The sequence below is a fragment of the Salvia miltiorrhiza genome, chromosome 2 (genome assembly GCF_028751815.1).
Source record: "Salvia miltiorrhiza cultivar Shanhuang (shh) chromosome 2, IMPLAD_Smil_shh, whole genome shotgun sequence".
In the NCBI taxonomy this organism is placed as follows: domain Eukaryota; kingdom Viridiplantae; phylum Streptophyta; class Magnoliopsida; order Lamiales; family Lamiaceae; genus Salvia; species Salvia miltiorrhiza.
Genome location: NC_080388.1, coordinates 41,974,787 through 41,999,435, shown reverse-complemented (window position 1 = coordinate 41,999,435; position 24,649 = coordinate 41,974,787). Strand labels below are relative to the sequence as shown.

At 32.3% G+C, this 24,649-nt stretch overlaps 1 protein-coding gene across 1 annotated transcript in view; it reads right to left on the bottom strand.

Moving 5' to 3' along the window:
* The window catches only part of LOC131008485 (uncharacterized), a 37,833-nt gene that overhangs the window by 12,011 nt on the left and 1,173 nt on the right, over positions 1 to 24,649 (bottom strand). Inside the window, exons 3-6 of the mRNA XM_057935359.1 lie at positions 23,993 to 24,585; positions 23,737 to 23,899; positions 23,269 to 23,493; positions 22,356 to 22,360 (exon numbers count right to left, since the gene is read on the bottom strand). Of these exons, the coding sequence (XP_057791342.1) occupies positions 22,356 to 22,360; positions 23,269 to 23,493; positions 23,737 to 23,899; positions 23,993 to 24,585 (986 nt within the window). The remainder of the gene's footprint in view (positions 1 to 22,355; positions 22,361 to 23,268; positions 23,494 to 23,736; positions 23,900 to 23,992; positions 24,586 to 24,649) is intronic.

Here is a 24,649-nt window from a genome sequence, read left to right as displayed (position 1 = left end):
ATCGTCCTCAAGATTTCTTCCGTTGGAGAGCAATTCGAATTTGGGCTGAGGCTTCAATCTTCGAGGTTCCTTGTCTGGGTGGAAACGGCTCTCTTGATGGATAGGAGATGTGACGTCTCTGAAAAGTAACCACCAGATAGGAATGACCTCTGCAGAGATAAGGATATCCTGAGATCTCTGTATTTAATGCGGCTGTACTTTGTGAGTACGTGACTTCCTCTGAACGTTGGAAGATCAGTCCTAGGAGGAATGTTCAACTGATACTTGACTTTAGTATCAGTCCATTGCGCGCATTAAGTAATCAGTCTTCAACTGATACTTCAGTTGGTATCTGCAGTCTTCAGTCTTCAGTCCTTCGTTCTTCAGTCTTCAGTCTTCGACACCGCAAGCTAAACTAGAAACGAACTCTAACACTTGAGTTCAAAAACGATTCTAGTCTATTACAGTTAAGTCCTATGAATTTTGGTATCATCAAAACAAGGGTTAGGATATTCCACAAGGTTCCCAACAGCTGGTGCTGACGGGGCGAGCTGAGGCTAGAGTTCAACTCCTTATGTTGACTTCCGCTGTAGAACTAGCCAGTATCTGTCTTTTGTTTCTTTAACTTAAGACCTTTATGCTATGGCTCTAAACGACATCTTTTGTTGAGCCGAGACTATTAATTCGCAAGTATTTCATTTTATAAATGTTGGTTATCTGAAGCATGAAACTAAACTTGTGATCCTGAAGATATTATGTTTGTTGATTGATTCGTATCACTTGAATACCTGTCTTTCTTCATCCAAAGGGGCTAAGCCCGATTGTTATCCCTTTTATTCGGATTTCACAAGGATTCTCCCTTGTTCATTTAGATGATTTAGTCGTACCCCAGTTATAGTTGTTGTTTCAAGAATTGAGGTGTGTTACGTCGGTAGTTCGAAAACAGTGTTGCAATCATCGAAAATATGCATCGATTCGTCAAAATTCGCCGCCTCAACTCTTTCCGGCTTTCCATTTCTTTTTTTCTAAAAAAATTGAGGGGATAGTGAATTTGTTTTGGGTATATGCATTAAATTCCACCGGTGCATCATATCCCAATATTTTAGCATTTTTTGTGAGATTCTTTCTTATTAATTCACGCAATACTCGATTGATATCCATAGCATGTAGTGTCAATCAAATCAAATCTTCCCAGTGAAATAAATTAGGCGTCCATCTCGGAATGAATCTGGTTGGCCATTTGGAAAGTAAATAGACGATTCCAGATATATCCTCAGCCGTATTTTGAGTGTAAATTAGTTTGTTAAATAAAATGAATCTGTTGATATATAATAATTTTGATCTCAGCCATTAATTATATAAAAATCTAAGGTTCAAAAAGGTTCTTAATTTATATCTTAACGGAAGTTTGTGGAATAACCACTCCCTATATATATATATATATATATATATATATATATATATATATATATATATATTACATTTTTTTAAAAAAGTGTCATGTATAGAATACATGACGTTGTGCTGACATTTTTTGAAAAGCTTCATGTATGAGCACCGTTTTTTATAATATACATGACATTCACTACAAAGCGTCATATATGTGCGTTAGTTTAAATGCTATACATGACATTTATTCAAATTGTCATGTATATGGTTAAACAAACTATCATGAATTGTAACATTCTTGACATTTGGTATAAAACGTCAACTACATTTAAAGCAAACGTCATACATGTGCGTTAATTTAACTTTTATACACAACACTATTCATACCGTCATACTATGTTATTTTAAAATTATTATTAATTATATTATTATTGACACAAGTTTTAGAGCATTAAAAAATTGCACAAAAATTGTCATAAATTTTTTTAATGCAGTTTTCTTGTAGAAAAAACTAAAAAAAATCACCACTGAACAAAGTATACATCAGCGTTGATAGTATTTCGTTTAAAGAAATGATTAATTGATTATATTCTATCAACGTTGATTATATTTATTTTTATAAGTGTGCAGAGAATTTGTGATGAAACAATCCAAAAATGGCAAAGCTCACCAATTTAAAAAGCCAACGTTATCACAAAAGTCAGTGTCGTCAAAAACGTCAGCGTCGTCAAAGAAGTCAGCACCATCAAAGAAGTCAGCGCCGTCAAAGATAACGACATCCGACAAAAGCTGATCATTTAGTTGTATTGTGAGTGCGGTGTGCAAAATGTAGTTAGTTATGCACCATGTAATGCAGTATACGCGAACATTCATGAAATTTACAATCGTATCCCTCTGTATCTGTAGTATAAATAGCCTTTTGTATTCATTTTGAAAGACAGACGATATATAATTTTAACTTGGAGAGAAAGATTTCTGGAGGTGTTCTTATTTTCCGACGTTTGGAGTTCTTCATCTTTTTCCGTTTTATTTTCCGTTCATTCACATCAGGTTAAAAACTACACTTTCCCATAAATTCTATAATTGTGTTGGATGTTAACTCATCACCATCCTCAACCAATTGCACCAATATCTATATCATAAATAAAGGCGTATCTTCATCAAGAAAATGTGGCAGGTGCTTAAGAACGAGTTTATGCAATTCTTACTTGAGTTACACCAAAATGGAAAAATTGTCCGAGACGTTAATCATTGCTTCGTCACTCTCATACCTAATAAGAGTTTCCCCCTCCATATGAGTGACTATCGTCCCATTTCTCTGATTGGATGTTCCTACAAGATCCTTGCGATGATCTTTGCAAAAAGATTGGCTAAGGTCATGAGCAAAATGATTTCTGATAACTAGAGTGCATTTGTTGGGGACAGACATATTTTGGATAGCATCTTGATTCTCAACGAATCGGTTGACTTTCTCAAGAGGTCCGAAGCTAGTAGCTTGATTTTTAAAGTCGATTTTGAGAAAGCATATGACTCGGTTTTGGGGATCATTACAAAAAAATGCTGAAATACCGGTGGGAATTACCGACGGCGGCACAACGACAGCAAACAAGGCGACCCGCCTTTTTAAATTTACTGGCGGCATAGTCGCCATCGGTAATTGCCGGCGGCTCGCCGCCGCTATTTGTTTAATTAAAATCAGGTCCCCTTCCCAGATCCCCTTTTCACGCAGCAAAGCCCCCCCTCCCCCCGGTCCCTGCCGCACCCCCCACCCCCAGTCGCAGATCCGCTTCGCCCCACCCCCAGCCGCCGCCGCCGTCGAGCCACCCCTGCAGGTCCTCTTTCTCTCTCTTTCTCTCTCACTTTCACATCTTATTTTCTCTCTTTATCGTCTCAGTTCGACGACGCCGCTGCCGCCACCGCTCCGCCGCCGACCACTACCGTACGCTCTCGTTCTCGCTATTTTATTTATTTATTAATTATTTTGTTAGATTAAAATTAATGTTAATTTGATTAATTTTAATTAATTTATAATATGTAAAGTATGATTAATTTTAATTAGTTAGATTAATTTGTTAGATTAATTTTAAATTTGTTTTTACTATTATTTTGTTAGAATATAATTAATGTTAATTTGATTAATTTTAATTAATTTGTAATATGTGAAGTGTGATTAATTTGTTAGATTAATTTAAAATTTCTTTTACTATTATTTTGTTAGAATCTAATTAATGTTAATTAAATTAATTTTAAATTTGTTTTTACTATTATTTTGTTAGAATCTAATTAATGTTAATTAGATTAATGTTAATTAAATTAAAGTTTGATTAATTATAAAGCATGATTAATTTTAAGTATGAATTTGTTAGAGATTTATTTATGTTAGATAATTTTGTTAAATTAAGTATGATTAATTGAATTTTAAGTATGCTAGTATGTGTTTATGATGAATGATATGTTATTATATATTGTGGGACAGATTTAATCAATTTCTTAAGGATCTTCTCCCTTTGGGATAGAAATTGATTATTTCTTAAGGATCTTCTCCCAACAAATGATTGTTTTTAATTTAATTACTTTATTTTTTATGGCTTTATATGTATTGTAAAGTTTCGACAATGGGGGACCGGGTAGACCTAGTATAGGCTTAGTAAATTAGGACCACTATGGTCACTATAGCTGTTGGTAGAGTCAAGCACTTGGTAGTTAGGATAGTGGGCTTATGCTGTCGAAATTTCGTTTGATTAAAGTAATTTATGATTTTTTATTTATTTTTTTCAATTAGAATTTGTAAGAATGAGTGATAATCGTATGTGGATGTACGCAAGATACAATGATCATTTTGCATTTGAAACGGGGCTTGAGAGTTTCCTTGAGTATGCGATAAATCAAACGGCGTATACAGATGGAGAAGATAACATTAGGTGCCCGTGTAAGAAGTGCAAAAATGCAGCCTTTTTATCCGTACCTACAGTCAAAGAACATGTTAGTAGGCATGGATTAGTCCTCAATTACACAACCTGGGTTTATCACGGGTGAGTCGATTTGAACCCGTATATTAAGTCGCTTGCAGCTGGGCCCTTAAATGAGATTGAAATGTACTCCGTCTATTTTGTGAATGGCTATAGATTTCACACGACAGATTGTGACAGAGACAATGCGACTGTGAACAGTGGCGTTTGCATTAAAGGCTCAATCTATGGCAGAGATGTGCTAAACTTTTATGGGTGTCTGCAAGAGTTGTGCGTGCTAGAGTATACGGGGTATCCAATTAAGAAGACAGTCTTGTTCAAATGTGAATGGTTTGACTTGTCTGCTCAGGGAACTTCTATTGATACATACTTCAAGTTGGTTTCAGTGAACCATATAAATAAGGACTTAAACAAATAAATTCAAAATACATTACAGTTACCAAATTAAAATACTTATGGTGTATAAACTAGATTGATTAAAAAAATTAATAATAAATTAATAAATAAATATTTTTTCGACATAAAAATAAGGACGGAAACGAGCCCGATCCGTAATTAACAACATCTCTCGGATATCATCTCGACATATTCTAATGTTATGAATGTATATGATATTGTATATTGAAGTAGACTTTAAATGAATTAATAAGTTCTAGATATATCAATAATACGAGTGTTCTGTATTGGTGACCACTCGAAAAGAACTTCAAGGTAAAACGTGCTTGACTTAGAGCACAACTAAGATGGGTGACCGACTGAAAGTTCGTCTAACTTATGCAATATTGTATAAATACGAAAATAAATTGTGGATATATAATAAATAAATTAAATAAATAAATTAAATAAAAAAATAAATTCTAAAATATTACTGACGACAAAACGCCGCCGGTAATAACCCAGCATAGATCGGCGAGATCGCCACCGCCGTCCTGTCAACATTACCACCGCCGCCGGTAATTAGCAACGGTGTTTACCGTTGGTATTTCTCCGACGATTCTCCGCCTTTTATCGGCGACATTACCGGCGGCGCGGTCGCCGGTGATTGCCGGCGGTGTATGCTCGCCGTCGGTAATTCCTGTCGGTAATTGAATTACCAACGAGGACGTTACCGGCGGCAAGCCGCTGCCGGTAATGTATTTACCGGCCGCCGTGTCCCTATTACCGACGGGAAATGCCGCCGGTAATAGACCTTTTTTGGTAGTGAATATCTTGATGAAATGATGGAAGGAATGAATTTCTACCCAAAATGGAAATTGTGGATAAAAAGTTTCCTCTCGTTTGCTACTATGTATGTTCGGTGAATGGTAGCCCGTCGGGTGAGTTTTCTCTTCAACGAGGTATAAGACAAGGAGATCCTCTTTCTCCATTCCTCTTCCTCATTGCGGCTGTAGGATTGAACTGTTTAATGCATAAGGCAGTCGACTGCAATCTTTTTAAGAGTGCTGAAATTGGAAGAGAGAAAGTAGTTGTGAGTCATCTTCAGTTCGCGGACGACACAATGATTATTGGTAAGGCCACTCCCTACAATGTGATGGCGATTAAAGGTATTCTCAAGTTATTTGAAGTCTGTTTGGGAGTTAGAGTTAATTTCTTCAAAAGCTCTATTCATGGTATTAGAGTGGATAGCAGACAAATTATTTCCTTCACTAACATTATTGGTTGCAAAATTGGAAGTTTCCCCTTTATCGACTTGGACCTACCGATTGGTGCTAATCATAGGATAAAAGAATTATGGAAAATTGTCATTGAGAGGATTTGCAAAAAGTTATCAGGGTGGGATAAGAGAGCTTTGTCTTTCGATGGTTTAATCACTCTCTTGAACTCGGTTCTTTCAGCTTTACCTCTTTATTACCTTTCTTTTTTCAAAGCCCCAGTGAGCATCATTAAAAGAAATCCTTGGGTTAGTTGGGATACAGTATGTTGTAGCAAATCTGATGGTGGGCTCGAGGTTCGAGATTTACAAGCTTTTAATATGGCTCTATGCAAATGGTTAACTCTCCAAAAACCAAAATGCTATTTGGGTGAGGATCCTTAGATCTAGATATGGGATGATGGCTGATAGGGTTAGGGCTCTGACTAATTGTAAGTTGGAATCTTTTTCGTGGAGGGACTTGAAAAATATTTTCAAAGGGTTGGAGGGAAACATCTTCTGCCAGAATATTTCTTTTTCTTTAGGCAATGGGATAAATTGTTTGTTTTGGGAGGATCCATGGATTGAGTGGGGAAATACGCTTAAAACTAAATTCTGGAATCTCTTCTGTTTGTCTTCTCAAAAGGGGGTTAAGGGTGGGAAGATGGGTATGTTTAGAGAGGGAGAATGGGTGTGGAGTTTTATTTGGGAAAAAGTTTTTCATTTTTCTGAATTTGTAGATTAATTTTGTGGATTTGTGGTCTGTTCTTTGCAGGATTTCTCCTCGTCACTCTGTGAGTAACTCTATCTCATGGAAGGGCTCTAGTTCTAGAAACTTTTCTACTAAAGAGATGTATTCAAACATCTACAAAGTTGTCTCCCCCACGGATAACACACCGACTGCATTCAAAGACATTTGGATTAAAGGAGTACCCACAAAGTTTCATCTTTTGCCTGAAAAGTTCTTCTTGATAGAATCCCAACGAGAGAAAATTTGTTGAAAAGAGGAATATTGTTTGAGAATGGTGATCACTGCTGCCCCCTTTACTCTTCTATGTTGGAATCCACCGATCACCTCCTACTGTTGTGCCCATTCTCTGTCAAAGTGTGGGAGCTTAGATGTAAGATGGACATTTCTCCCATTTCTTCCTTTTCGCTTTTGGGCAACTTCCATGAGTTTGTTGAGAAAGGAGGTGCAACACCGTCTGTCAATGTGTTTGTTGGAAGATTTGGAAAGCTAGAAACGGAGAAAGTGATTAAAGATAAAAATTTTGATGCTCATAGAGTGGTGGATGGTATTTACCATTAATACGTGGAAATGATTGAAGGCCTTCTTTCCAAACAAGTTTGACTACTCGACCAATGATTGGTTTTTGGATTCTTGTAGTTGTCTTCGGGCGTAGATGTTTTTGTTGTCCCCGTTGTGGGGTGTTTGTATTTTAATTCATTTTGTATGGGCTTGAGTACCCTTAGTATTCCTCATCTTTAATATTATTTTATTTTACCTTTCAAAAATAAAAATTATCTTGAAAATACTAAATTAACTTAAAATTTCAAAATTATTACATGAGTATTAGAAACCCTCGCCCCATCATCTCTTTTCACCGTTAGATTAAGAGGGTGTTTGGCTGAGCTTATAAGTTGTTTATAAGTTGTTTAAGAGCTTATGAGCTCCTTCAAAGTGTTTGGCATAAGCTGTAAAATTAAGCTCTAAGAGCACTCCCAGCAGAAATCCCAAAATTATGCTCCTATATTTCTCCCTAAAGCTTTCTTATTTAATTTTAGGATCCCGATTTTATAAATGCATACACCAGATCTCCTATTTTCTACATAAAAACAATAATTATGTGTGGGCCCTACTAATTATAAGCTTAAAATAAATTTAGGGTGGGTGTAAATTTAAGATTGAATTTAAGTAGGTGTAAAATTTTTTGTGGGCCCCATCCAATTTAGGGGATCTGCTGGATGCATTTTTTATCTCATTTTCAATTATTTTAGCCTAAATTTAGAGTTAGTGATGCATTTAGGTGATCTGCTGGGAGTGCTCTAAGAGCTTATAAGCTCCCCAAAAAATAAGTTTCTCTATCCTTACTTATTTTCTCATTTTCTTATAAGTAACATTCATTTTACAAAAATAACTCAACTATGAGTTTTTATTTTCATTATATATCATTCTAATTCATTTCTTTTCGATTTTCTCTCTAACAAAAATTTTCCTTCTCTAACTAAAAATTCTCTTTCTAGCTTATAAGCTCAATTATCCAAACACTTTGACAACTTGTAAAATTTTAAGAAATTACATCTTATAAGAACTTGAAACATCTTATAAGCTCCAAGAGCTTATAAGCTCTTTAAAATAAGCTTAGCTAAACACCCTCTAAATTCGAAACCATCCGCCGCCCTATCTCAGAATACGTGTGTTGCCGCTGCCCCATCTCAGAAAACGTGTGTCGTCGTCGCCCCATCCCTTCCGATCATTTGTCGATCGTCTGCTCTGGCCAGAACACGCTGGGCACCGCGACCTTGTCTGCTCCGGCGTCGACGCCTTCTTCTTCGGCCCGAAGGTTTCTTCGCCGTCGCCGGCAGACCCCTCTGATTCTTCTCTGAGATAAATTCCTTGTATTTTATCTTTCTCACTCTCCTTTTCTTTTCTTAACATTCTTGGCTAGTGCTATCTTATGTCTGTGGATTAATTTGAAATTCTGCATATTTTTTTGGCTTGCAATTGCTGTAACAATATTTAAGGCATATTAAGCCGGTGCAGATTAGTGGTTGTTAAGTATGAACATAATTGTTTGGCTTGTACATAGCCTTAAATGAAATCCCTAATTCTACTCAAACAATTGTGGGTTGTGGCTTCTTTTGCAAAGAAATTTAAGTTCACCTAGTTTGCTTTGGTTGTGGCTTCTTCAGTTAACTGTACAGAAGAAGTTTTGTGATTAAGAGTTGTGTGTTACATTGACTAGAATGAAGATAATGCATTATAAGATAGATTAAAAGGACTATGTAATAGAGATGTAAAAGTGAGTCAGTCTTATTAATAAACTCGCTTTATAAACGTTCTGGTTGTTTGGCATTGTGAGTCGTAGAAAATTAGGCTCTACTTAGCTCTTTATACTGCTAGAAAGAACTTTATATTCCATTAGAAAACTGAGCTTAACTGTGAGATGCTTCAGCCTGGTTTTAACTGCAGTCTCTGAGTGTAATTACTTGGTTATGTTTGTTGCATATACAGTTAGGATGTGGCAATCAGCATAATACTAGTACTTTTGAGTTAAGCTTGACATCGGAGCTTTATATAATTTTCATTTATATTCGATGTTAGTAGATGGTCTTATATTCATTAGATATTATTCTTATGGAAGATGATTAAAATAACCGGTATATATCTTGTAAAGGACTATGTCTTCCTATCCGTGTGGAAAACGCTGGTTGGCACACTGTGAAGAAGCCGCAATACCAGCTGGGATTTTAAGTAGAGTTGGTTTCTTTTCCAGTTATGCTATATTCATCCTGAAATTGCAAGTGGGAAAGAGTTAGAGGAGCTCAAGTACATACAAGCTACTTTTCATACAGAAGTTATGAGTTTTCATTGATTGGTCGTCTTTTCTTTTAATATTGTGCAATTATAGAATTGGAAATTATTAGTTTCTTGTATTCTCAAGTTTCCATTTCATATTATGTTGATAAAAGATCTCAATGTAGTTTTTATGCTATTCTCCACTAGGCAATGTGCAGCCCGATGGTTGTTGTTGAACTTTGATGCGAATCATATAATTTAGCATTTCATTTTACTCGACTTTTTAATTAGCATATGCCATGTCTAATATTTTGTAATTGTAGAAGGGCGAGTTAATTGGTGATGAGAATATTGATAGAGCTATAATGTGGAAGAAAGCTGGATTGAAAAAAGATGGGAGCATTGAGAATGAAGACTAGAAAGCCCTATAGGAACGTTGAGAATGAGCTTTTTGGATGTTCATTATGGATGTTGGACATGTTGTAAAATACTGATTCTTTAATATGTATAATTTTTTATTTTATTCAATTTATTGATATTTATAAATTTAAAAATAGGAATAAATAAATAAAATAGGAAAAATAAATGATAGTAAAAAAACTGTCATATATTCCATTTTACATGACGCTTATAAAATGTCAAGTATAACAAATATACTATCATATAATTTCATAATGCATGACGGTTGAAAAGCATTAAGTATATATATATAAACGTCATGAAAGCCTACATACATGACGGTTATAAAGTGTCATATATAATATCAGGAACCGTCATGTTTTTTATTATACGTGACGGTCATCAAGCGTCAAGAAAAATATTACGAGTGTCATGTATTGTATAATAGTTGACGGTTTTAAACCGTCAAGTATACATGTATAACCGTCAAGAAAAGTAAGTATACACGAGTAACACGACAGATAATAACCGTCGTCTATAATAGGGACTATACATGACACCACTATACTTGACGGTTCGCGGAAGGCATAGATGACGCCTAAAAACCGTCATCTATGAACGAACAAAAATATGACAAAGACTTAAAAATACGACTCAACTAATGCAAAATAAAATCAAAGGAATAAACCAAATAATAGAAACCCTAGCACTAGGGAATGCAATTTCATTAATTAATTCTAGCTACACAATTAACCTATTAATCTATATTACCAATTTAAATCAACTCCTGATGGGAGATCACATAAATAATCACGCACTATCGCTAGAGCAGTTTATGATAGTTGATTAGTAGATTCTTATCAGCGCTAGGTCTAAAAAAATCTACTAACTCCCAAAAGCACATAAGAATAGCTCTATATGATTCAACTATATCCGTTAAGTCTCAAAGTAAAAATCATATCACACATTCCCGAATCCGCTAAACAGTTATCTTCGCTCGGTCTCAAATCGAATAGCTAAACATAAAAATTATTGATCACGTAATTCACAAGAAATCAAGTACTAAGAAACTGAAAGGAAATAAGGTATCAATAAATAAATCACATAAATTTAATCAACTACATGCATGCAAACCCTAGCATCAGAAAATAGACTAGCCAAACATATAAAAATAAATCAAAAACATAATTAAAATAAAAGCAATTGAATAAATAAAACTGATAAAATTTGAAAAATAATTCAGGTTGAATAGATGGAATTTGAAACCTACAAACTATGAAAGCAATAAATTCTAAAGTCTAAAAACTGAAAAATATAGAAAGGGGGAGAAGATAGGTGTCTTATTATTAAAATAACGATATTTTATTAAAAAGAAAAAGAAAAAACTTAAAAAATGAAACCCTTGAAAGCACAGAGAAAGCAAACTAAGGGCCGAGTTTCACTAAAATCTCTCTAAAGAAAACTCAGTGGGAAAAACATTAGGGAAGGAAAATAGTGCCCGTCTAAAAGAGAACGAAGAAAAGAAGACCGTAGAGAACAACGAAAAAAAGGAGAAGACGGGAAGGTATAAATAGCAAGATTAAGCTTCGGGCTAGACATTACCCAGACAATACCATTATTCGCGCATCAATGCCAGCTATGACTATGAAGAGGCTTCGGACTAACCATCACCACCCATGAAGCCATGCTAGAACGCTATCCACTGTCATAAAACACACCACCACGGAACACATCGAAAAACATAAAAAAACACAAGGAAATCTGGTAGCCGTTGGCTGCCTCGATCTGCTGCCATAAACACGGCCGAACCAGCTCCAGGAAATGATATGCAGCTGTGAGCTGCAGCTGCTGTCATCAAGCCCAGCGTACCCTGTAAGCTGCTGCTGCTATCAATCCGAGCATACCAGCTCCAATAAATCTGAACGAAGCTATAAAGCTTAAGGCTGCTAGTACCACCATAATACCGAGCCGCAGGGGCGGAGCCAGGCCCCTAAAGACAGGGGGGGCAAAACATGATAAAAAAAATAACTTTTATAAAAATTATATAATAAAATATTTTTACAATAATTCCCTACGATTACTCATATTTTGAAAGCGACGTAATATCAGTTCATTAACAATACTATATAATAACAAAAAAAAAAGTATTTAAAATAGTTGATTTTGTATACCTTGTAATCCTCAAGTTGAAAAATCAATTGTGAAGATGGCAGATAGAAGAATTCTCAATTTGATGATGAATATATTTTTTTCGTTCAGCAGACAGCAGAAGACAGACGGAACAAAATTGAGAGTGAAAACCTAAAAATACGGTAATTCATAGGGAGAGAAACCGTTTGATATTTCCTTTTGATACAAGGAAACTTGTGGAAAAAGATAACAATGATTTATCTTTCCTATATATATATATATATATATATATATATATATATATATATATATATATATATATATATATATTTTTATCTTCTTTCTCCAATCCATATATAAGGTATATAACAAAAAAAAAAAGAATCAAATTTGATTAAGTCTCATCTGCAATGTCACGTGGTTGCCCCTTTTTGCTCAATTTTTTGGTGGGGCAAAGATATATATATATATATATATATATATATATATATATATATTTTTATAAGTATACATATATATACATGGTACTATTAATTTTTTTAGGAGGGGCAATTGCCCCACTACCCTAAGCTGTAGCTCCGCCCCTGCCGAGCCGACCAATTCCCACGAATAGCAGCAGAAAACACAACATAATGGAGAAAATGCATGTAGCACACACAAAGCCGGATCCAAGCATTCCAAAGAATCCAGATAAGAACACGACATGTGGCAGAGGCTTCCAAGTAAAATACAAAGCATGAGTAAAATAGGAATAAAAGATTCGGATATTAAAATAAATCAAAATTTTTACATTCAATTTTTTATTTTTTTATCCGAAATTTATTTAATGCATATAATCAAAATTCAAGATTCATAGAAATTTTAGGTCATTCACCATGCATACCTATTACCTACTACAACAAAGGATTTTCTCATCAAAATTATAGCATATACAGTGCAGATAGCAAAATTGTTACCAGATGGCACTCCCAAGTTCTGACTGGCAGAAAAGGGATAAGAAAGATGAAAGAGATTAGTTTTCCCCTTCTATAATTTTGAAATCCGAGTTGAAAACAGATATAAAAAGAACAATAATGATGTTTGGACACTAGGTGTGCAATACACCTTCAAAAAACCACCGGTTTTCCTACTAGTCCAAATTAGCCGGTTTTTAGTGATTTATAGATTTACTAATTTATCCTTTATTAAATATATTGTTTTATTATTATTTTTTTCTGTGTTATGATTTTTGAAATTTATGGTTTTTTTGTTTCCTAATTTTTCGGTTTTTTGTTTCCTTATATTTTCCAACTTTTTAAAAAAAATATATTATTTGTTTTTATTGATGATTAAATTATTTATTTATATTCTAAAATTGTGTTTTATTTTGTTTCCACTAATTTTATGATTCTCTTTAAAAAAATTCTTTTTTTTTTGTTTCCACATATTATTTTTTTATTGTTTCGAAAATATTTTTTTTTCTGAATTTTTTGTATTTTTCGAAAATTATATATTCTTTTTTTTGTTTCCACATATTATTGTTTTATTGTTTCGATAATATTTTTTTTCTGAATTTTTTGTATTTTTCGAAAATTATACTATATTTTTTATTTGTTTCCACTAATTTGGATATTCTCCTAAAAATAATCCAAGATTTGTTTCCACAAATTTAGAAATTCTCCTAAAATAATCTTCGATTTGTTTCCACTAATTTAGATATTATTGATGATTAAATTATTTATTTATATTCTAAAATTGTGTTTTATTTTGTTTCCACTAATTTTATGATTCTCTTTTAAAAAAATTCTTTTTTTTTGTTTCCACATATTATTTTTTTATTGTTTCGAAAATATTTTTTTTTCTGAATTTCTTGTATTTTTCGAAAATTATATATTCTTTTTTTTGTTTCCACATATTATTTTTTTATTGTTTCGATAATATTTTTTTTCTGAATTTTTTGTATTTTTCGAAAATTATATATTTTTTTTATTTGTTTCCACTAATTTGGATATTCTTCTAAAAATAATTCAAGATTTGTTTCCACAAATTTAGAAATTCTCCTAAAATAATTTTCGATTTGTTTCCACTAATTTAGATATTATTGATGATTAAATTATTTATTTATATTCTAAAATTGTGTTTTATTTTGTTTCCACTAATTTTATGACTCTCTTTAAAAAAATTCTTTTTTTTGTTTCCACATATTATTTTTTTATTGTTTCAAAAATATTTTTTTCTGAATTTTTTGTATTTTTCGAAAATTATATATTCATTTTTTTGTTTCCACATATTATTTTTTTATTGTTTCGATAATATTTTTTTTCTGAATTTTTTGTATTTTTCGAAAATTATATATTTTTTTATTTGTTTCCACTAATTTGGATATTCTCCTAAAAATAATCCAAGATTTGTTTCCACAAATTTAGAAATTCTCCTAAAATAATCTTCGATTTGTTTCCACTAATTTAGATATTATCCTAAAATAATCCTTGATTTGTTTCCACTAATTTATAGATTTTTATTCTCCAATAAATAATCTTTGATTTGATTCCACTAATTTAGAAATTCTTATAAAATAATCATAGATTTATTTTGACATTTATTTTATTTTTCGATTTTTATTTTTTATTTTGCGAATTATATGTTAATTTTATTTATTTCTACTAATTTAGAGATTCCTTTCAAAGTATTCCTAGATTTGTTTTCATTTTTATATTTTTTTCAAATATCTAATAAAAAAATTCGAAGATGATTTAAAAAAAAAGCGAAATACAAGAAAAATAATATGTGAGTTATACTTTGCCACCTTGTCCGGTAGTGGCAACCGAATTAGTGAAGCGTTAGAAAGAAAAATAAAATTAATCATATGATGGGGCATCGATTGAAAAAATAAATAACATATACTTGGATTAAATGTATTATAATAATCCAGTAAATGCTATATAACAATAGGAAATAAATTTTAATTAATTAATTAAAATAAATTAGTGAAGTTCAAAAAAAAATTGTGAATACAATGTAATTTTGGTTGGAAAACTATATAACATATATTTTAAGAGAATGTATTATAATATTTTATTGAAGTCGAAATAATTAAACTCAACGTTCATCAAGTTTAATTACATAATTGAAATAAATTAGTGAAGTTGAAAGCAAAAATACAATATAATCAATCCTTCGTAGAGATTTTACTCGGAAAACTATATAACATATACTTTATTAAAAGCGATATGATAATAAGAAAATGAACTACTATAGTGTGAGTAACGAAACAAAAAAATTTCAACTGAATCACGCGATGAGATTTTGCTCGAAAAACAATATTACATATACTTTATTGTAATATATTATAATAAAGTATTGTATTATATTACATGTTATATGGTTCTCCGAGCAAAATGCCATCGTATGATTCATTTTTTTTTTCAAATTCACTAATTTATTTCAATTAATTAATTCATCTCTATTTCATTGAGTATAATTATTTCTTATTATTATATCACGTTTAATACTATATTATAATTCATTGTATTCAAGTATATGTTATATAGATTCCGAGCAAAATCTCTACGTAGGATTGATTATACTTTAATAAAATTTCCTTCATTATATATATCTTATAAATTTTATTTTTATTACAACTTCACTAATTAATTAAACTTCATTTCATCGAGTATAACTATTTCGACTTCGTTACTCACACAATAGTGGTTCATTTTGTTATCATCATATCGATTACAATACTTCATTATAATATATTCAAATAAAGTATATGTTATATAGTTTTTCGAGTAGAATCCCATTGTATGATTCACTTGAATTAATTTTTTTTCCCATTACTCACACTATAGTAGTTCATTTTCTTACTATTATATCGCTTTTAATAAAGTATATGTTATATAGCTTTCCGAGAAAAACCCCATCATATGATTCATTTTTTATTAAAACTTCACTAATTTAATTCAATTAATTAATTCAACTTCATTTCATTGAGTATAATTATTTCGACTTCATTATTTACACTATAGTAGTTCATTTTTTTTATTATCAAATCGACTTCAATACTATATTATAATACATTGTCTACAAGTATATGTTATATAGTTTTATAACGAATAGTTGAATCGACCTGCTATACATAGTCTTGCAAGTGAAATACATTCATATCAACCATTTCACCTCATTTTATTATATTTTTCCTCAAAACTTATCTTGGGGAAGTCGTAGGAGTTTTGTTTCCGACGATGTGGGATTTCCCGTTGCCCTTGCCGGATTTTTTTTTCTTCTCAAAAGTTCCTTTCTTTTCACTCGTCATTAAGAATTTTGAAAATAAAACACTAAGAACGATTGAGAAAAGAGAAGATTACAAAGGACTTGAGAAAAACCGAAAGGTTTTGAGAATGAATAGGGCGGAAACCTATTTATTCATAGGAATCATTTCTAGGGCAAAATCCTAACGACGATGGGCGGCTAGTTCGAATTGGAATAAATCCAATCCATCAATATAGGACCTAATAATCTTTATTTACTTGTGTATCAAGGGTTTGTTATGAAAACAAATCCTAACAAATCCTAAAATTTAATTAATTAATTAATAATAGGAAACAAATTAGTGGAAACAAATAAAAATAACAAAATTTTAGCAATATAAATATCCGAAATTATAACATAATTTTATATTAGATAAAAATAAATAATATTATTTTTATCTTATAAAAAAAATCTAATTTTCGAAAAAATTAAAAAATAATATCCAAAAACAAATCTAGTATTATCTTAAGGAGAAACACAAAATTAGTTGAAACAAATTAATAAAAAACAAATAAACACAAAATTTAGGAGAAATAATTTTTGAAAAAAATTATAATATTAATTTAGAAAAAAAATAGCTAGAAACAAACCTAGAATTATTATAACAAGAAACACTAAATTATTGTTAACAAATCAATAATTAAATTTAAAAACAAATAAATCAAAAACAAAACCGAACAAAAAAAAATCAAATTATATAAATTATAAAATTTCCTAAAATAAAAACATAAAAATAAAGAAACAAAAGCTTAAAAAATAAAGGGAATTTGGCCGAAAAACTAATTAACCATAAAAATAAGGGAATTTGGCCAAAATAAAAACATAAAAATAAAGAAACATAAGGAAACAAACTAATTAACCAAACAAAATAATTAACCGAAAATAAGGGAATTTGGCCGAAAAACTGTACATAATTAAAATGGCAGAAAAAAAGAAAAAAAATGGATGGAATAAATCAAGGATAAATCAGTAAATATACTAAATCCATAAAACCGACCCACACTCTAAACAGGTAAAAAACCGGTTTTTTACCAGGTGTAACGTACACCTGGTGTTCAAATATCACTACTCTAAAAAGAATTACGACTCAACAGCAGGAAATGCAGGATTGTACGATTTGAGTTGGTGCATTAATAATCTATTGGGTGAAAGTGTTAAAAATGTTGTACAAACTACAATGCATCATCTTGTGAAATGGTTCAATTAGGCACCAGTACCCACATATGTACATGTAACAATATATTTATGTAGTGCTTATCCCAGTCTTGAGCAAACCTACCCTCTTAGACTCTGCAATTGGTTCATAGCCCAAACCATGCTAATATATGCCCTCGCAAAATCAGATCCAATCCCCTGGTGAAGTACAAAATAAAGTCAACTGGTTTAAGCTAAATGAGATTAATTAACGAAATCTTTAATTTGGCCATGTAATAATATTTTGATTTCCTAATTAGTAATTACTAGCCAATAGAAGAATAGACAAAGGATATGTGCATGGATAGAAATACCTGAGGCTTCATTCCTACTATTTCATCGATTTAGATCGAGTGTCCCAACAATAACTCTGTCTTCTCCATTTTGTGAAAGAATGGCAGAGACATGAGGTAAACTATATATTGTCGTTCACTGCAGAAACTGGCTGAGCATAAAGACAACACATAATATACTCAAGTGGTCTCGAAGAATTGTGCCATTGCGGATTTGCACACCATTCACTTCAACATATATATATCTTCAACTTTAAATTCTTGAGTAATTAGCTGATGGTTCTCACATTGTAAAAACTCATCCTCGGCGCATGCAGCCACGACACAGACAAATCGAATCATGTATACAAAAGTTTACATCCTGCAAAAACCAACACTAACCTTGCTTTAATTACTTAGTGCTCGTTTGGTTCAAGTAGAGGAATGAAAAGGGAATAGAATCAAATAAAGGAGTGAAATGGTAACAATAAGCATTACTTTTATTGAGTGTTTGACTTAACAATGAAAATTAATCATTATTAAGGGATTCCCTTTCTTTTGTTTCCCTTCTAATTTGAGGGGTAACAAATTGGGTGATTGGGTTACCCTCAAGTAAGGATAATGGTTAACTCATTACTCAAACCAAACAACAAGTAATGGATTCAATTAATTGAATCCCTTTCCAACATCTAAAAAGACCCGACCAAACGTGGGCTTAATCGAACTCATAACTAACCACTAAAAACCTCTCAATTTGTTCACTCCCACGAAAGGCTCTTTGTCTTGCTGCGCCTTGATTTCTGCAAACGGAAAACACGCTAACACATTATTCTCTCCAAAAAATAGTTTCTCAGCGATTAAAAAGATCGCTTAATTTTACCTGCAGAACTTGATTTGGGCAGTTAGGGACATGAGAGGAGGAAGAGGAAGAGGTGAGCAAGTCTGTTGTGATTCTCTAATACAGAAAAAAGATGAATGAACTCCTTGAATCATCTCTAGCTTCCGTGTCAACTGAAGCTCAAATTAGGGGTTTTGCAGAGATTTGGGGAGCGACATTGTTGAGTCAAAGAAAGCCAGTGAGAAATGGACAAGTGTGCTAGATTTGATTTGCAATGGCCGATTTCGAGTTAAAAGCGATGATAACACTGTTCGTGGCATTGAGGAGGACGACCAGGTTTGCCGTGGAATCCACCAAGGCGACGTCGAGCCGCAAGGAGGCTGAGGACAATGAAGATCCAGAAGCAACAGGAAAAACTTGGAGTTGGAGATGGTGAATTTAAGAGTAAATTAGACAGCGCGTATAAATTTTAAGTTATCTATGTGGAGGGTAAAATAGTAACACTAATCAATATTTAAGTTTTTTTTAATAGATAAATTTTATTTTACTATAGTAAATTGGTCATTTTCAAAATCCACTCTAGATTTATCATACATTGAAATGTATGTGTTGGAAAATCAATCAATTTATTGTGGCTGATATGTTTGGATATCCTAATGATGATCAAGCTCAAGATAATTCAACAATAAGTTCATATTTAATTTTAAAAAGTTACCATAGTACTCATAATTGTAATACTTTAACAATTACTATTAATTTAGAATATTAACAGGACCTATATATTCATAAAGAGATTCTCTAAAAAATTATTATTTTATTAAAGTTGATAATATATTTTTTGAATTGACCCAAGTTGGGACATTAGAAATTTATTAGTTTATAGAGTTTATTAATTTATTGGGAATTATTTTGAAAAGGGTTTACTATAGTTATAGAATCAAATAGACCAAATTATTAATTGAAAAATTAAATATAATAGATATTACATCTATAATTTTTTGTTTTATCAAATAAAACATTATTGATTATGCGTATAAGGTACGCTCTTTCTGCTAGTACTATAAAAAACATAGAAAAAGTAACTTACCATACCACTGTGATTTAGGCTTCATCTCAAACATTTACATTTGATTTTCTGTCTGTTTTTCTGTAGCTCCGCCAAAGATTCTTTCATGTTAGTCTTGTCATTAGGGGATTCTGTAGAGCACTTGAAAGCCAACTCCAATATGTGTAATAAGAATTTGACAATTCTATCGCCATTTTCTTCATCGAGACTCATTAGTAAGTTGGCATCTATAATTAACTCGATATGTTGATTGTGGAACTAAGCTTTCAATCTAGATCTTCAAGCTTAGATCTGCGACAAACATATGATCACTTGGTCTTTTTCTTGTAAAGGTTTCCATCAACAAACACACCATAGCTATAAACATCGCACCTTGTGGAGACTATCCTTTCCAATTTCCAAACCATACTCTAGAATGACAAAAAGTATGAGTCAGAAAAATATTTAGTAAGAATACATGATTTAATTAGAATAAGACATCATCTAGAGCAATGTAACCTAGTATTACTAAAGTATTTGTTATCACGATACTTTTCCCCAAGTCAAATATTCTCGATATACCAAAATCACTCACATGGGCGACCATTTTTTCACCTAACAAGATATTACTAGGCTTCAATTAATATGCGCAACCTTTGTATGAAATCCAAGCAATCGTGCAAAGTGAACGCCCCTTAAATGACTCCATATTGTGAAGTTCATAAATGGACCACCATTGGGAATTTCTCCACTTAGAGCATTGAAAGAGACATTAAAGTTGTCAAGGTGTTGAATGATTTACATGCATTTTCACTCCTATATATGATACGTCATTCTAGTGCTTTATTGAGTGTTTTCCTAGTTAAAGTTGAGTTATCTAGCTTTGAATTTGCTTATTTTGTAGAATAGACTACTCGTCCGTATTTGTGCTATTTTTATACAAATTAGGACTCATTTTCGGAAGCTTTTGATGATATTTGAGAAGAGTATATGAAGATACGAGTTCGTGGGTGCAAACGGAGCTTAAATCGGATGTCGGACGAGGGAGAACGGACGTCGGAAAGTCCGCGTGTCGCGAAGACACGCGGCCGCATGCAAGACCACGCCTCGTGGAGGTCACGCAGGCCAGAAGCGCGGCTGCATGGCAAGATAGAAGTTTCTTGGAGACAAGGCGGTCTATGCGCGCGGCGCGTGATCCAGCCACGCGACTCGGCACCGAATGTGGCCCAGCGTGTGGCCGCATAAGGCCTGCCTTTTCTCGCCCAAATTCGATTTTCAACTTAACAAACACGATTTTTGGAGTGGAAAATAAGCTAGAAGACCTAGGGTACATAAAAGAACCCCAAGACACTTTTGAACAGTACTTTACTTTATTCAATTTTTCCTTACAGCTAAGAGAGACAGACGAAGAAGACCTGAAGAGCAAGAACTGAAGATTCAAAGATTTGCTTACGGTTTATTTGTTGAATGTTTATCTATTCCTTTGATATTTTTGTTCTAGTTCATATGTCTATGTGTGGCTAAAATATTTTTAACCTAGATTTATGTAGTAAATAGATTTGGATTTCTTACTTTGTTTGATTCAATGTATCAAGATTTAATTTTCTTTTTATGTTCTTATGCCTGTTGATTGCTTAATTGCCTGATCACCAATTTTGCATAATCTTAGGCTTTAATTTAATATCCGGAGATGATAATTATTACCTGAACTAAGAACATAAAATATGAACTATTTTCAGCCCTTAGATCATCAAGATCTATAGTTAATTCATCACCTTGTTGGATGAATTCATGGTCCCGAGTTCGATTCTCATAGGTAGTAAAAATAGTATGTTTCGCAATTCATACATTTACACATCGAATTCATATGCGGTCTACGTAGAATTCATACATTTTATGTAGCTCGTATTTTATATATTAAGAAGTGTTTATACCATGGCCCTTCCATATATATATATATATATATATATAGGGGAGGGCTAGAATAAAAACACTCTTAAGTGTATAAAATATAAATGATTTTCAGCCCTTAGATCATCAAGATCTACGGTTGATTCGTAACCCTGTTGGATGAATTCGTGGTCCTGAGTTCGAATCCCAAATGTAACAAAAATTTATTTTTCTCAATTCGTAACTCTATTGGATGAATTCGTAACCCTGTTGGATAAAATTCGTACATTAAAAAATGTTTATATTTATATTTTAAGAAGTGTTTTCACTGTAGCCCTCCCCTATATATATATGTATATATATATATATAGGGGAGGGCTAGAATAAAAACACTTTTAAGTGTATAAAATATGGATGAATCTCAGCCCTTAGATCATCAAGATCTACGGTTGATTCGTAACCCTCCTGGACGAATTTGTGATCCTGGGTTCGAATCCCAAATGTAGCAAATATTTATTTTTCACAATTCGTAATCATGTTGGATGAATTCGTAACACTGTTGGATAAAATTCGTAATTTGAAAAAACGTTTATATTTATACACTTAAGAGTGTTTTCATCCTAGCCCACTCCTATATATATATATATATATATATATATATATATATATATATATGGAAGAGTTCAATGTAGATCACTCCCCTATATAGAGAATGAAGATCAAATCAGAGCAATTGATCTCACCAAAATCAATGAATCAGATTCATCCGAATTCTTTAAGTTTAGGAAATCCCGTAAATTCCTCGTTTACCAATTCTGAGAACCAACGAACATTATTATGAACTTACGAATATAAGTATGTTCATTTATTTTTATACGAACATATCGACGAACATTAGTATGTTCATTTGTTTTTTATACGAACACATCGACGAACATTAGTATGTTCGTAAGTTCATAATAATGTTCGTTGGTTCCCAGAATTGAAAAATGAGGAATTTACGGGATTTGCTAAACTTGAAGAATTCAGATTAATCTGATTCATTGATTTTGGTGAGATCAATGGCTCTGATTTGGTCTCTATTCTCTATATAGGAAAGTGGTCTTCATTGAAGCTGACCCTATATATATATATATATATATATATATATATATATATATATATATATATATCGAGAGAGAGAAAGAGAGAGAGAGAGAGAGAGAGAACTAACTAAAATAAGAACGAAAAATCATTTTAAGTCATTCGATCATCAAGATCTACGGTGGATGCATCATCTTGATGGATGAATACAGAACTTGGGTTCGAATCCTGAAGGGAGCAAAAATTTTATTTTTTTCGAATGCAGTAAATTTAATAGCAGACGCATTAATTTGTATAACAGATGCAGTAATTTTAATGGTTCTCATGTTCTCACGAAAATTGTGGTTCTCACTAGAACTGTACCATATATATATATACAGGGACGGAGCCTGGAATTTTATTGGGGAGGGCTGAACTTCTTCAGGGGTTCGGGGGCGGTAGCCCCCGGAAATATTTTTTTCAGTACATTTTAGACATTTTTATTATAATAATAATAATAATAATAATAATAATAATAATAATAATAATAATAATAATAATAATAATAATAAACATTTTCATAGATAATATAGTTCTAATACATTTGAAATAACATAGCTAAAAAAGTTTCATACATTACAAATAACCTAAGAATAAATACTTGGTGAACTAGTTGTTTCTGTTTGAGAAAGCGATGACAATTGATTGCGACGTGCACTCATCGATTGAAAACGTTGCAATATCTTCTCATTATCAATTGTTGAGAAAATGTCCTTTTCAATGTACACAATCAAATTGTCATTCATCCACTCGTCCTGCATACGATTTCGCAAATCACTTTTGACGAGCTTCATTGCAGAAAATGTTCTCTCAACAAAAGTAGTAGCTACAGGTAAAACCAATGTCAACTCAATCATACGATAAACCAATTGAAAAATTAAATGATTGCCACTTTTAACCATTTCTTGAGCAAAACTTCCCAAATCAGTGATCGTAGAAAAGCGAGGATGATGCTGCACAAGTGCTATGAAATTACGGAGTTGTTGTGGAAGACATAAACAATCACGTGTTAAATATTTCACATTAATAAAGATACTACGAAATTATTGTAAAAAATATAAATAATCACCTGCCGAGAAGTCTTCAGGATACCAAGTAGTAAAACGCATGAGTTGATTAATGTCGAATTGAGAGAAAGAATCTCTTGGATCAAGACATGCCATGCATCTAAGTAGATCGGTGCTAGCTTCAGAAAAACGATTATTCATCTCTTGTATGATTAAATCAACAACCTAACATTGCAAGAATAAATAATAACTTATTGTTAAGACATGAAAAATTAAAATAAATAAAATGAATTAAATATTTGAAATTAAAAGAAATACCTCAGTAAAAATCTCCACACAGTAATAATGATCATTGGTGATGCTCTGCCTTTTATAACCAGTTCGTGTTATTGTGTCTTCCATATCAATCAAAGAAATAGCATTCACCTCATAAAATCTATTGACTTCATCACAAATTATTTCCCACCCAGTGTTTCTGAAGTCATGTAGTTGAGATTTCACTGCATCAATCAAAGTCATGGCTTGCACAATATTTTGATCCCTTCTTTGTAATGCATATGACAATTTATTTGTGATTCCTAACAAATATTTCATCAAATGCATCACAAACACAAACTCAAAATCATTCATCTTCCGAAGCAAACCTCTTGCAGTACTTCTAACCTCAGAGTTAGTGGTCTCATCCCGTATATTCTCCAACACTTTCTCTACTGAAGGCCACATAGCACATAAACGAAGCAAAGTCAAATAATGTGACCCCCATCGAGTATTTCCAGGTCTTGCCAAACTAGTATCCTGATTTTGGCCTTTTCCACTTATCCTTACTTCATCATTGAGTTCTTTGACTAATCTCTCATGTTCTAACATTCTAAGTTGATCTTTTCTTTTGCAAGATGCTCCAATTGTATTCACTATCATGGAAACATATATAGCTAAAACAATCCTTCACAGCCATGATAGTCTTAGCAACAGCAA